Source organism: Epinephelus moara, chromosome 18 (genome assembly GCF_006386435.1).
Source record: "Epinephelus moara isolate mb chromosome 18, YSFRI_EMoa_1.0, whole genome shotgun sequence".
NCBI classification, from domain to species: domain Eukaryota; kingdom Metazoa; phylum Chordata; class Actinopteri; order Perciformes; family Serranidae; genus Epinephelus; species Epinephelus moara.
In genome coordinates this window covers 21,828,214-21,843,343 of record NC_065523.1, presented here as the reverse complement: position 1 = coordinate 21,843,343, position 15,130 = coordinate 21,828,214, and the positions used below count along the sequence as shown (strand labels likewise).

The window sequence follows — 15,130 nt, the reverse complement described above, 5'->3', positions numbered from 1 at the left end:
TGAGTTTCAATAACATTTACTTGCTCACGTCACACACATACAGAGACAACCATGGCGGTACAGATGAGAAGATGGCAGTTAGAATCAAATCGATCAAAGCGAATGATCATCATACAGTACGGCTGCATCTCTTGGTCCATACACAACATGAGCGGTCTGCTGTGGCGCCACTCTCGATCACATCAGCTGTCAAGCGTACAAGCAAACGACGAAAACACGGGAGAAGCAGCAAATTCATTCAAAACACCAGACCGGAAGCAGGTATGATTAAAGAAAACAAAAGTTTTGGACTCAGGGAGGGGAAAATGATCAAGCTTAACTATGTACACAGCAAATAAACACAGAAATGGTAAATGTAGATGGAAGCCAACACAGGGCAGGATGATGTCACAGAAAAAAAACACTGTTAAGGCTCAAGTGTAGCTGCATTTCCTAGCAGAAGTCAGAGGTAATGGGTTTTCACAATCAAACTGTCAACCAGATAATCATACGAAAAAAAAAAAAGAAAAAAAAAGGAAAAACAAGGACAGTCATGTCATTGACCAATCACCTGCCACTAGCTTCCATTAGCACCTCCCCAGACTCAAGAGATGGCACACAGTGCATGTCCACCGCCCCACCCACCCAACTCAACCAGAAGTGTGGTGTTTGGACTTTAAGACATTCAAAATTTTAACTTAGCAGACAAAACGCACATAAAACACAAACAATATTCAACTCCTGGACATATATGAGTGAGAGGAGACTCGAAAATGGCATCTCAGAGAGGTGAGTACAGATATTGTGACCTCCAAGTGCATCACTCGACAACCAGTGTAGAGAACAGACTCCTTAAACAAGCTGGAGGGTGCAGATCAAAAGACGAACAACGTGGAAAAGTAAACATGCCAGTATAGTAAAAATCTTCACCTTCATAATACACAGGCAGGTAAACACAGCTATCATTGGTGGATGGAAAGCTGCGCGTTAACCTATGAGGCGAGGCCTGAATCTGGAAATAGAGCAAAATATACAACCCTGTGGAAGGAGGGAAACACCACAACACCATCTCATTACACAAACTACTGAACTTTTTACATGGAGTTAGAGAGGCTCTTAAAAAGTAGAGCCTTTTAAAGTAAAGCTTTTTTAATACTACGCCAAGTCCCTTTGCCTGAAATTGTGGACAGCTTCACTTGAGTGGGATGTCAAACAATATAAAAAGCAGCCTATAGCTGCCACTGAAAACTGGCCAAACTATCTGTAGCTCTGCCGATACACCACACTCAACACGGGAATAAAAAAAAAATGCTTAAGAGAAAAGACTTCATTTGCTAGTTAACCATTTTTTCTCACTGTACACGTTTTCAACAAGAAATTAAGTCAAATTTTAAAAAAAAGAAAGTAAAAACTTAATTTACCAACACACTAAAATCATATATACACAACAGAAAAAAATACAACCACCAAGAATTCCTATGGAGTGACACAACTGTCCAGATAGCTACAGGCTGCGCTCCCCGGCGCCCTCCAGGGGTCACTCACAGGAGCACACAGGAGACAAATCCAAGGACCACCACGCTATAAAGTTCATTGGAAGAGACCAGAGGAGATGCCATTGTGTCCTGGCTGCTGAATGGCTATTCCTACAGCAAGAAGCCTTCAGCTGTAGTTAGAAAATACGCTTTCGCTTTAGGTAGGAGTCTGCGTAGTGGCCACCGAGGCCCTGGGAGTGCTGGCCCACGTAGCCGCCCTCAGGGCTTGGCTCTGGAGATGGGATCAGCCGGGAGAACACACGCTTGTGGCTACCGATGGGAGTCTATAATTGGAACAAAACAATAAAATTAAATTAATAAAAAGGAGACTGGTCTACAGATAAAGAAAAGAGAACTTGAACATGAGCATGTGTGGCCTGTGATGTCCATCTGTCTGTGGTTAGAGCAAGTGTTCAATCCTTCAGTATCGTCTTTATGTTTAACTATGTGGAGTCATAAAGTTTCACTATGCATTCTGAGAGATTGTGGTGTGACTTGAAATCATATATCGTGGCTCGAGTTCCATCATGAGATCATGAAACCCCTCTCCTGAAATAATAGCAATGAGCCACACATCCTTGCATATAAATTTTGCCCTCCTGGCCGTGATGGAATTTTTATAAGCTCCTGGCGAGGGGCCTGCTGAAGCTAAATGAGCCGACTAGGAGGGAGTGAGATGAGGTCGTGCAATGCTGTCGCTCCACTCGTCTGTGGCAGCTCCACTGGCTCACTTGGGTGGCTAATGTTAGCAGATGACTCGGCAGATTTGTCGTCGAGGAGTAAGACAGTTGCTTTGTACAAAATCGATAAACAGCTTTGTCTGATGATTACGTTTTCATCTACGGTGTTTAGTTTGGTTTATTAAGGATCCCCATTAGCTGGTACCATAGTAACCAATTAGTCTTCCTGGGGTCCACAAACCCAAAATACCAAATTTACATCAAATACATCAAATTTTGGGTGTAAAGCCCAAAATACCACACACTCCTTTTCAGATGCTTTGGTGTTGCTATTGTCCGTTCACCAAACAACGTTAGCATCTTTGCCTTCAGGAGGGCATGCAACAGGTCGGGCTGGCAGTGAAATTTTAGAGCGCCCTCTGCTGGATCACAAGGCAAACTACTTTAAACAGTCCGCTGGCTTATCCACCGTATTCCTAGCCCCCATGATACCTGGCATGAATTATGGGTTCAACTTCCAGCGCAGAACTAAACCGGTGATTTCTAATAGTAACAGTTTGTTTACAGTGCTCTATTCTTCTTTCCAAGAACAATTGGGAAATATAACATGGAACACACCACCTGTTGAAGCTCAAACGGGATTATGTGATCATACCTCTGCCATCTCTGACAGCCATCTCAAAGCATTGTTTTTTTTTTTCTTTTCAACCGAGCACGCTAGCTTTGCAAGTTAGCTTGCCTTGCTCTTTAACATGGCCAGAGCTAGCTTAAGGTAACATCTGCTCCTTCTAAAGATGATTTCTGATTTCCGATGACTTATTAAGAGATGCTAACACATTCGGCAAACATTTAACATAATTCAGTATTGACTGTAGCGCCGTGTAAAGTAAATAAATGTGATGTTTCCCAGCTAATCCTCCACTCGTCTACGCCAACAACGCAGTTTACACGTGTTTTTTTTTTTTTTTACTTCTGATTTATTAAAAATTGTTCTGAGTGGGGCATCGGTGGTGTAGTGGATAGTGGATAGTGCCTAGTGCCGGCGCCCCATGTACAGAGGCGATGCCTCGCTGCAGTGGTCACAGGTTCGACTCCGGCTTGCAACCCTTTGCTGCATGTCAACCCCCACTCTCTCTCTCACCCCATTTCAACCTGTCCTGTCCATTAAAGGCAAAAAAGCCCAAAAAAATAATCTTTAAAAAAAAACAAAAAAAAAACTGTTCTGAGTAAAACATGAAGCTGAATTTAGCAGCAGACTTTAGTAATAGTAATATAATGTTGTGGTAAAAGAAATAACTTTTGGCATTCATTTCTCCTAATGATAAAGGAAATACAGTAAATCACTAACACAATCTCAGCCCTAATGACTAAATACACATTTCAAAGTATGTTGCTGAGTTTATTCTATAACGAGCAATTTTCTAATGTAGGTTGAGAATGAAGTCAGACGGGGAAAGACAGGGATATCATGTACTAACGTTGAGTGACGGAACTGTCAGTCTAGGTGTCATTCTCTTCTGTAAATACTGATTTAATACTTTTACGCCAACTCTTGTGGTTTTATTTCTCATATCAATGGTGCCTTTGGCAACAGGAACAATCCCGTTTTGTTCTGGTTACATGTTCACCAAACAGTTGCCGAAGACAAAAATGTAGCTTAGACTGGTTGTTAGTCGTTACAGACACGGACACTGCAACAGGTACCAGAGCTCCGCAGAGACATTTTAGAAAATGCTATGTTAAGATAAGTTAAATATTTTAAAAAATAAATCAGTATTTGCTAAACTGAAGGTAAATTACTTTTGAAAAGAACCAGCGTTGGCGGTTAGCCACCAAGACTAACCACAGACAGTCTATGGGACCAACTAGCTTACTACTACTTCCGCTATCTCACAGGAAGTTGCACTCATGATCATTTCTACAGTAGTACCCTCAGGAATAAGGTGGATAGATGTTAAGAAAAAAAAAAAACAGCCTGCTGGCGTATAGAGTGTAGATAAATGTTTTTTTTGCTCTTATAGACTACAAATTTTGACCGATCGCTAAAAAAGAGGCAAAGACAAGGAACTGTATATATTACCTTTACAGCATTCCCCAGGCCTGGGGGGTAGTTGGTGGTGTGGCTCACCGGTGGCATTCCCACAGCCTGCGGACAAAACAACAAACCTTCACTGACCTCAGCTTCTTCTATTGAGGGTCGTGCACTCACAACACAACATTAATTATTGACCAGGGGTTTATTCTTGGAACCTTATCTAACCTAACAGTTTCAAACCAGGCCGGAGGTTATTTTCAGAAAAACAAAAAACAAAGTCCAAAGCTTTAGGCTTACCCTGTTCAGATGGGTGGTAGGGAGGCTGCCGTTACTGGACGCCTCGGGCCCTGAGCTGAAGTATGAGGACATGGGTTCGCTGGGAGGGTAACTGTAGTGGGAAAACCGCTCGCTGTAGTCAGGGTGACGAGAGAGCTGCAGAGAGAAACTGTGTTACTATAGGACAGTACGCTTTATGTAGTCTAATAACATTAAAAATATGCTCACGCAGTCTTGAAACGGTCGACTGAACAATACCTGCTGACCAAATCCTGCCAAAGCTCCAGTATCAAGGTTCTCCTGCTGTTCATACAAGTGGGCCAGAGGATCCTAAGGAGAAACACCAGATGGGCATCAGACCAGATCACATCAGATATATCTATAGGCTCCTACATGAGCAGCCAGGCATTACACTGTACATTCATCAGGTCATGACATCATGAAGAGAAGCCGCATCTATTCATGTCATACTCTGAAAAATAAGAACAAAGCAGTGGGAACCTGGTGGTTACCTGATGTAGAGGAGGATATTCTGGGCTGTAGGAATCCTGGTAGCGCAGGTTGTAATTAGGCTGTATGCTGTGGTGTGCATGCTGGTTGGACACATTACTTAACGTCGGCCTCTTCCTATAGGGGTGAGGTCTGCAGCTTCCTCCTGGAGTAGGAGAGGGCGGACAGACATTACATGCTGAAATCTATTTACCTGAGTTGATGCGGCAAACAATAACAGACTGCCAAGTAGGAAAATCATACAGTGCATAACGTAAGAGAGATCTCACCTGAGGGAAAAACATTGCTGACACTGAGGAAGCCACTCTGGGGATGGTTCACATCTTTGGGAGGATCTCCTAGTATAGAGATCTGACAGGGAGGGGAAGACGTGATTCATTTTTACCACTGACACTTGGGTGGAGAGCTGAAAATTAAAAAAAAAAGAAAAAAGAGGAAATGACTGTGGACCTTACCCCTTGTGCTGTGAGGCCATCTGCCCCCATCATGCCACCCATCAGGGGCATGGAGATGCCCTGCAGGGTGGGAGAGGAAGTCTGGGGGAAAGTGCATGCTGCTGTGGGGGACTCCTGCTCCCTCACCAGGGCTCTGCCAAGTGGCATTGGCTTCAGCGGGGCCAGAGGATCTGTCTGAAGACCAAGACCGGGGACTACACCACCTAGGAGAATTATATAGAGGAATGATTATAAATTACTGCAATCTTTAATTTCTGACAAGTGTTATCATACCTATGTGTGTTAATATTTTGGGGATTCCAGTACATAACATCAAAGCCTGACTGATGGTCGGGCACTCAACACTTTTTATAAGTGCCGCTCAAGAGAAATTGAACAGTCATACCTTTAGTTTATGATTCAGCAAAAGGTTTTAAGTTGTCTCCATGGTAACGAGACCCCCTGCATTTTTTTCAACGATCTGAGTCTATTTTTGTTGCATTTGGTGAAGCGTAATCTGCACAGACAGCTGTTTATATCACACAAATATCCCGCTGTATATGTGTTTTAACTTACTAGCCGTATTTGCATTTATTGATCGGCTCCCAGTCTGTCTGTGAGCGGCAGATTCCCCTCACTTGCTATGGTGAGTGGGGAAATAAAATCAATTAATCAATAAATAAAAACACAGGTGATTTCCTCCCATGGTGCTGACATGAGAAATATTTTGGTTCAGTAAATGTCTGCTGTCAGTTGGCCTGGTGATGGCAGGTTAGTCGGACACTGTCCTCTCAGCTCCGCAGAGACGCTGACTGTGGTTCAGAGTCGTTGTGGAATGAAAACTACCATCTACTGAGTGACAAAATATGACATTGCCGCGGCATGGCAATTCTCCAGATGCGCAACATGAAAGAAAACTGTTGAGCATAACTTTTTTCTGTTGAGCAACATACATCAAAAGTGTAGAGCGCCCTGCCATAAATCAGGCATTAGACTTGTCTCGCATAGTGACCAAAATACCATGACCAATGTAAAGACGAGAAACTAAGATTAACAAGCAAAGAGGGGTACAGATGTTTAGCATCATGAGCAAAGCAAAAACATGCAGTATGTGTCTCAAGGAGCTACGGCTGGAGTCGGCGGATGCCAAACCTTGGGGCAGGTCTCCGAGCAGATGGACTCCCTGCTGGACAGGCAGAGCAGCCAGAGGATTCTCCCCGATGAGTCCTGCCTGCTGGCCAAAGGAGAGAGCAGAGTTCAGTGTCACAAGAGGGTCACGCAGCCTGGCACAACGCTTGAGCGATGAAACACTGCCGCACTCGACGAGCACACTTAATCAGCAGCACCGAGGCTTACTCACCACATATGAAATTATGTCCTTACAGAGTGGGTATTTACACTTTTGTGCACAATGGAGCACACCTACCACATCACTCAGCACCACTCAAAAGTACACCCCCCACACACAAAAACAAACCTCACAGCTTCCTAGCAAGAGCTTACCCACCCAGGCATTGCATTTTTCTATCACCAGTCACACAAAAAGAACAGGATCCATCTGGCTTCAGCACCGCCATCACCTCACACACCAGCAGCAAGAACACAAACACCATTATCACTCACACAAGCCACTAGAGGGTTTTCTTTATTGTGTAGCACCTGAGCCCACAGAAGATGATTCCCCAGAAAGGCTTGCTAATGGTAAAGAAGGAAAAGAGCAAAGAGTGGGAAAAAAAGGGTGAATGAATGAGAGGATGAATCAAAACCAAGCTGAGTGGCAAGGAGGCACATGTCAGAGGGAAGGCAGAAACAGAAAGGTAGCAGTACCTGCTGGGCCTTGGCCTGGTTCTGAAGGAGCAGCTGGAGCAGGGCGGCAGAGAGGGCGGGGTTGGCCAGCAGGGGCATCGTAGGGGCCGCTCCCAGGAGGCCTGCGCACAAAGAGGACATCAGGATCCACTGCACCAGAACAAATCCTCAAATAAAAGCTTTAACTAAGAGCTAGTGAGAACTCCTCACCTTGTTTGGGTCCCTGTGACAGAGGGTTGAGCAGCATCTTGAGGGTGGCAGGGTTATTGAGGCCTGTAAGTATCTGCATGGCTGTGGGATCAGGGAGGAGACCTTTACCCCTATTCACAGCCTTGAAGGGAGGGACAAGAAGACAGGCAATCAGCACAAGAGCAATGGCAAACGGGCAACTTTGGACATGTAAATATACAATAAAAATTTGACCAAAGGAGTTCTTTGGTTCTCTCAAAATGACCATCTGTATATCAATTATTCAATCCATGACAAACTGTTTTTCTCTCACGCCTCTGGTGAGCGATGTGTCCAAAAATAGAGAAAATTATTGATTAATTTAAGTTTAACAGCAGCAAAACATCTGTCTAGAAACTCACACAACTCGTGCAGTAAAATCCAAGTTTCATATATCCAGTCGTATGCTCAGTACTTCGCAGACAGACGAGAACGAAAAGTGAAACTTATCTGAAAGCATTTTACCTCGCTTCACAAATGCAACATATCATGGGGTGAGTAACTCATATACAAATGGTCATTTGGGAGGTGAAGCATTCATTTTAATACCATGGTCTGGGCAGCAATCAGAGCAGCCAACATGCTTCTTCCAGGTGGGCCAGGGGCACAGAAGGACACCCTGATGTGTGTCCCGCCCAGCAGCCTGCCATCAGTGAGTCGCTGCGCCTCCTCGGCCATCTCAGCTGTGGCAAACTCCAACACTGCAAACCGCCGAAAACTTCCATCTTGTCCCTGAGCCAACTGTGGAGAGAGAAAAAAAAAACAGTCAGTCTAATCTCACAGACACACTCTGCTGCTAATAAATACAGCACACACACAGGGTAAGGGTTGACTGATAGGCTTTTGGTTTCTCACTACACCCTGGACATTGAGCACAAACAAGTGCAACATCTAAAAGCACATTCATGTTGTAAATGTCCTCTAAAACCTCTGAAACACACCAGAATCACTGCTCAAAGAGGAAAAGGCTCGTTTCTGGGCTTTGTCTATTGATAATGTAGCGACTCGCCTAACAGGTGGCACCATTTTCTAACATATAACTGCCTCTCATTTAATACTCAGATGATTTACTGTTCCTCCAAGTCCAAATAATTAAACCTGCTGAATGCAGCAAGAGAGATGACCATAAATGGAGGAATGCCAAAGAACAGGTTTTAGAACACAAACTTTCTACTCATAATTGTGACTCATTCGCAGCCTCCAAACCAACCATCAACTGAATTTTATTTCGTACCAGATAAGATCAGATCAAATCTGAACATCAAACCATCTGTTGAATGATCACAGTTGCTCATAGACAGGTACTATTCTGACCATTAAGCTTTTAAATTTCATTTTAAAAAGGGCAACACCACTTAAATTGAGAATTTCAATATGGTTTTTCTATGGCCTAGGAAAGTACATTTAATATTTGTGAACATGAGCTACTCTCTCTCAAAGCCAGAAACCAAAGTAGTAAGGCCCTGCGTCTACCAAAGCATTTTTCCCTAGCTGAAAATGGGTGGCGCTCCTTAGCATATGTTCAGCTGTGAGCATTTGAAAGCGCTTTGGAGGGGCAGCGTTTTATTCGGTCGACACGCTTTGGTTGCAAAGATATGGACAATCCGTGGAAGTTAAAATGTCAGCACAAGGTAGAGTGCTGCCTCTGGATGACGGGAAGGCTGAAGCACGTGGAGAGAGGACAGACCCACTTGTCTGTGGGGGCCTGTGAGAGTCAGCGTATTCAAATATATATACACATTTCTCCTCCATTGTTGTTGTTCAGCACTTGTATATCTAAGATGTGAACGTTGGTCTTTGTGGTATTTGTCCCATCTCCACTCTGATTGGATGGCTTGGTAAAGAAGTGGCCGTGACAAGCAATATTTTCCTTCAAGGTGAACATTTTTGCACTCGGTACACAGAAAAAAACCCACCAAACATGCAGCACTCAGCACAGAGACTCAATCACCCATTTCAGGTAGAGGGAGAAGCTGCAGTGCTGTGCTGCCTCAGGCAGGTAGGACAGGAACACTTTGACAGTGTACTGTGGCGTTTGTAGCAAAGTGTAAAAACACGGTGCTTCCTTTGTTAAGAATTTAAAAAATGCACAGCTCTCAGGAAAAGAAGACCACACACAATTACTGCTTTAATGTAAGATCTGTAGCCTTCTCCCATCTGTAGCTTACAATCATGTGTGGACACCCACTATTAAAGTTGATTTCCCACCTGAAGAGCCAATCACCAGGGCTACGTGTTTGAATGTTTGTTTTCTTTTTTTATACCCAAATGAGCTTTATTCTATTGTAGAGATCTCAGTTCTGAAACAGAAAATGTACCCATACACTCAGAACACTCCCCTATGTGCTCTCAGTGTCATTCATAGTGTCTTTCCCGAGTCATTGTCTACAGAGCAGCTCTAGACTTCATACCCTTTGACATTACACAGTTTTGGCACTCATTTTTGGAGAGTTTATTATGTTGAGTAATAGTTTTGGACTGTCTCAAACCATAGGGTTAGCATGTATTAATTTTAAAATGGGCTTAGTTTCCCTTTAAGGCCCTTTAGTTACCATCAGGCACTGGATGTGGCGTCATGAATGAATACCACCAGGTTTCAACAGTTCACTGAGTATTTCCCTTGAATCATCACCGGGTCTTTAATCATCACTGCCTTTGCCACAATCCTAAAAAACCCTGGAACCAGCAGAAAAGTACCACTATGTGCATCATGCTAAAAAGGACACCCCTCTCTCTCATTCCAGAAAAGCCGGCTGAATGACACCACCTGGGGGAGTCAGCTGGTCATCGCCATAGAAACCAGCAATGCTCATTGCTATAGAAACTTTGAGTGGCCACAGGAAAACTGGGGTAAAGGTGAAAGGTACTGAAAAAAAAAAATCAAATATGGAATACAATTTTACAATAGACTCCTGCCATCTGGCACCCTTTAATGTCAGTGCTACAACTTTCAGATCCACATGGCGGGACATTACGTCTATCAACATAAAAAACCTGGGACCATTAGATGGTTGGCATTTTAATAGTTGCTGATTCATTTAACTCACCTGTTGACCAACTGATTAATAGACTTATTTTTGCAGCTGTAAAGTAGTATAACATTCATCTGTGTTGTCGTGCAGTATCTGGATAACGTATCCCTGTGAATCATATTAATTTGTAGCAGTGTGTGGCAGAAAGCAGCAGTGTGTTTATGTGTGGTGAATTTGACCTGGCAGAAGACTGGCGCATGGGTGTCAGCCAAAGCGTTGCGGAGGTCTTGGGCTGTCAGCAGGCTCGGGGGCAGGCGGTCCACACACAGGCATTTAGAGTGCAGCAGTGGGTATGTGAGGGAGCCCACTTCAGTCCAGTGGACATACAGCATACGGGAGCCCAGCTGTTTCCCTAACAGCTCCGACTTAGCCCTGGCGGCTGAGTCCTTCTTCATGTACTCTACAAAGCCATAGCCCTTGGAGTGCCCCGAGGAGGCGCTGTACACCAGAAAGCAGCGCTCCAGGTTACCAAAGGGTCGCACCAACTCCTCAAACTGCTGCTGGGTGAAAGCGCGGGGCAGGTTGGCGATGCATAGAAGAGCGTCTGTCGGCTGCAGCTGCACAGAGATCTCCCTGTCCCGCAGCACATGCTGGTGGAAGTCTTTGATGGCACACTGTGCCTGTTCCCCATTGAGCAGTGTCACAAATGCTGAGGAAGACAGGGGGGACAGAGGGAGGAAGGGAGACAAACACAATTTGGTTTAAAGTGAGGAAGTGACATTTGTTCAGTCAACATTAAGAGAAAGATTTTCACGCACAGCAGGTCTCGGGGGGCAAACCTTGGCTGTGACACCATTTCTCCTTTAGCAGGTCTGACAAAAGGTAACGCTGGTGGCACAATGTCACCGCACACAGGCTTTTGTGTCACTGCAACGTTTCTCTTATTGAGGCTACAGTGGGTGTCACCATGTCTGACAAGAATCAAAGCCACTTTATCTGACTGAGCATCACGTTGATACCTAAAAAGGCACATCTAGACCTGTATGATACACTAGAGCCCCATAGTGCACTATTCCATGCCAAAAAAACGTCCTGTTACCTATGTTTTGGAAGAAAAGCAGAAGAGGAGGATAAAAGATTGTTGCAGTTATGTCTGAAAGCCGCATACCAAAAGGGAATGTCATCTTTTTACCAGGCAACTAGACTTCATACAAAAGCGCATCTAAACGTGACTGCTATCTGCCACAACAGTTTGGTAGATACCAGGCATTCCCTGAATTTGCCATCTGGCTCGAGCAATTATCTGGCCCATTATTATCAGCGACTAAGCCAATGTTCCTGTTTTAAAGCTTTTTTAATATCTGCTCTTCCTGATAAAATTGAGACTTCAAATGGAAACCTCATCTTTAATGCACGTAGACAATCGTAAACAGGCAACTGCCCTGAATTGAGACGCAGCTCACATTTTTGGGGCATTCAAGGTTGATTCACCCCCTTAGGATAATTTAAGACTGATTGTTTTTGGTATTTTAATTGCAGAAACTATTTGCCTGGGTGCATACTTTGTGTTGTGACATTGTTACAAGTGAGTTCCACAATCTGTCGACAAAATAGACAGATTGGTAACAGAGGTATATGAACGACTACGCTATGCAAATAAAAGTTTTGCTTGCCTGCCATCTATCAAGCGTTCTTGGAATATGTCAGGAGTACATTTGTTTAACTTCAATTTCCAATTTTGTCCTACTTGTTCCAGCCACATCAAGCATCACTGATGTAGAAAATGTTCATATCGTCTGGCTTTACAACCCCTCAAAAATTGTAATGAGTAGATTAGTTGCAACATGGCAGCTACAGAATTCACTTGAAGAGAGAGACTCACTGGAAAATGCTGTTAGGGTAGCCAGATGACCTTTCTTGCTAGCAAACTCTCACAACAGCTTGCTGTCTCTGCCAGAGTTAGCACACTGCGGTGTACTATACAGACTACAGTCACACCTCGAATACAAACCAACACAAAACAACTGGAGCATAGTGTAATCTAGTGAAGGACGAATGATTTATTCACCACTGGTGATGAAAAACTGGAGCACATGCACCATCTACTTGTCTTTATTGAAGGGGAAAAGTAACTTCAGTTAAAAGCCTTTCCTTTTCATGAGCAAAGACCTTCAAATTGTTAAGGAATTTGTTCTCATCAAGGAGAAATCCAGATAACCCAGGTTGTTTGTAAGACTCAGATCTACTTGCTGTTATTTTATTAAACATCTATAGATTTCTGTGATAAATCATTTACTCCTTCAAAACATGATGGACAAGCAGTTAGACCAACCTGTGCCCTTGTATTTGTCCACAAAGCAGTACTTGAGGTCATAGTTGCCCAACAGCTCATGGACCTCCTGTATGGAAGAGAAGACACTAATTAAATCCAGGCATATACATTAATCAAGGCTCAGTGTGTGACAACCCTTTACCCAGGGTATCACACAAATCTGACTTTCTAAGTAGCAGATTTAGGCCATCATATAATTGTACATTGCTTAATTGTTTCACATAATTAACTCATTCATATCCATTGGGAACTAGCAACAAGTTGCACCTGTGTGTGTGGGAGGGGGGGTGAGAGGTGAATAACTGACTCATTGTTGTAGGAGAAATTGTTCTGCGCTGCTTTTGACCATTCACAAACAAACGGCGATGCTGTCTAGCATTTTCTGAAACGTTTTGTCTCCACACCTTCCACCTTTTGTTATATTGCAACTCACATCTCGAACTGCCACTACTCCCCCCCACCCCTCTGTGAACAATGGTACCGCCCGCAGGCCCACCGCTCCCCACGAGTCAGGCACGTTCCAAAAAAATGTGGCATCATGAGTAAATCACTGGCTGGTCGATGCAACCAAACGCCAGCTTTAACAACAGATGGGCTAATGAAAAAAATAACTCCCAGTGCACCTGTAACCCCTTATGTAGGAAGTATAATCACAGACAGATTGGCTTGGAGGCTTGAACAGTGGAAAACAAAAATCACGAATATCAAAGTTATTAAATTATTACCTACCAGGCCGGACCTGCAGGTCATACAGGCCACAGATGACCATTATTGACAGTTATCTGACCACCTGGCAGTTAGCCTAACAACCCAAACAAATTAAAACAGCACTCATAGTGTTCGCTGGCTGCCATTTTAGTGTGTTTTACCTATTTAATAAAGTAGTTGCAGCTTGAATAAAGCAAAAATATCGTAATATTCTAACTTTAAGACAGCTAACGAGTTAAATGGCTATCATGCTAACATGGCTAGCATGACAGGCGTACTGGAGCTAAGCTAACGTTAGCCAAACGACCCCGTCAATCAATCCATCATCCAATGATTGGTAAGTACTTATCAATCATACCTGATTGCTGACGTCGGAGGGCAGATTCTTTATGATTATTTTTCTACGGTTGTAAAACTCCCGGCGAGTCCTCTCCAAGCGGCTCTCAATCTCTTCGGGGCTCAGTGATGTCAAGTCCTCGTCGACCCTCCGCTGACACTCGCGTTCAGACGCTGAGTCCTCCTCGCCCGGTTCGAGTTCGGGGTACCGGCGGTCCCCGGACATCCAAGTTTCGTGGTCCGCGGCGAGGTCGTAGTTTTCGTGAAGCGGACGAGGGGCGAAGCTGAGCCCTGTGTCTGTGCTTTCATCTCTGGCAGCTGTGCTAACAGACACGACGGCCGCCATCACTCAGTTCGGTGGAAGTTTTATCGGTCTGGAAAGTCAGCCTGATTTGAGCAGTTTAAACAATACACACATGGCCCCAGCACCGCTTCTGATTGGACGAGAGGAGGACGCATTTTCCATGACTACGACGTAATCGAGGGCGGGGGCGGGGCTACGTTTGCTCTGGATCATGACTGCTGCAGATCCGTCAGTGAAGCTAATTTTAGGGATCCACAGATGTCAGCCAAATGACAAACAAATAAATAAATAAAATACACATTTATAATTAACATTTTTAATTAGATTTAATCTCACAGCTATCAGCAGTCTTGCATTTATTGGATCAGATTTAAAGATTTGGATTATAAATATGTTGAAATCTATATTTAAAAGTCTTGGATAACAAATGCTCCCAGTCATATGCACAGTTTTCTTTTTCACGTTGATGCAGTTTGCTGTTTGTTTCGAATTATAATCTTAAAGGGATTGTTAAGATTTTTTTTGTAGTGGGGTTGTTGGCACATCTCCAGGTCGAAGAAGCAGGCTGAAGTCCGACATGGAAGCTAAGCAATGTACTGCTGTGGATGGGGTCCAGCAAACAAACATATTTTAGCCATCTAAAAAAAAAAAATCCCCAGCTAAACAAATCTGTAGCACTTGATGTGTATGCATTATTGAGAATATTTTTTGCCTTTTGACCTCTCTGTCAGGGAACCCATTCAAAGAGAAAAGCTGTTAACAGCTATGTTTATGTCAAAGCCAACAGACTCCATTGACAAAAAAGTCATTTTAGCTCACTGAACACAGCAGCTGCTGGTCTACCACTGCCTCCATCGTTTAGTTTGTTTGTGTGAAGCCCAATTTCCTCCAAACACTTTCGGCATAGTACCTTTGGAACCAAAAGTAGTCACTCACTGCTCCATCCAGCACTCACTGTATTTCATCCTTTATTAGGCTGCACCTCGTTTACTGTC

General features: G+C 43.8%; 1 protein-coding gene across 5 annotated transcripts; it reads right to left on the bottom strand.

Moving 5' to 3' along the window:
- Positions 1-14,233, bottom strand: raver1 (ribonucleoprotein, PTB-binding 1). Of its 5 annotated transcripts, none has more exons than XM_050069627.1 (15): positions 13,854-14,233; positions 12,788-12,854; positions 10,695-11,164; positions 8,033-8,224; positions 7,466-7,586; positions 7,277-7,377; positions 7,073-7,144; positions 6,602-6,683; positions 5,471-5,673; positions 5,285-5,366; positions 5,018-5,160; positions 4,764-4,835; positions 4,527-4,661; positions 4,275-4,340; positions 1-1,798 (listed from the first exon to the last, which is right to left on the bottom strand). In XM_050069627.1, exons 1-15 carry the CDS (start codon positions 14,175-14,177, stop codon positions 1,652-1,654), a joined length of 2,277 nt encoding a protein of 758 aa, XP_049925584.1. In that variant the 5' UTR covers positions 14,178-14,233; the 3' UTR covers positions 1-1,651. The 5 variants fall into 5 exon arrangements, with proteins under 5 accessions (XP_049925584.1, XP_049925585.1, XP_049925586.1 ...); XM_050069628.1 differs by having other exon boundaries at positions 6,602-6,680; XM_050069629.1 differs by having other exon boundaries at positions 7,109-7,144.
- Positions 14,234-15,130: the final 897 nt, after the last annotated feature.

Excerpts from the sequence above, each read along its gene's own strand:
- raver1 (XM_050069627.1), bottom strand. The coding sequence starts at position 14,177 with ATGGCGGCCGTCGTGTCTGTTAGCACAGCTGCCAGAGATGAAAGCACA. Across the intron at positions 12,855-13,853 it reads CCTCCGACGTCAGCAATCAG|GAGGTCCATGAGCTGTTGGG; the intron begins GTATGATTGATA and ends TCTTCCATACAG. Across the intron at positions 7,378-7,465 it reads GTCACAGGGACCCAAACAAG|GCCTCCTGGGAGCGGCCCCT; the intron begins GTGAGGAGTTCT and ends CTTTGTGCGCAG.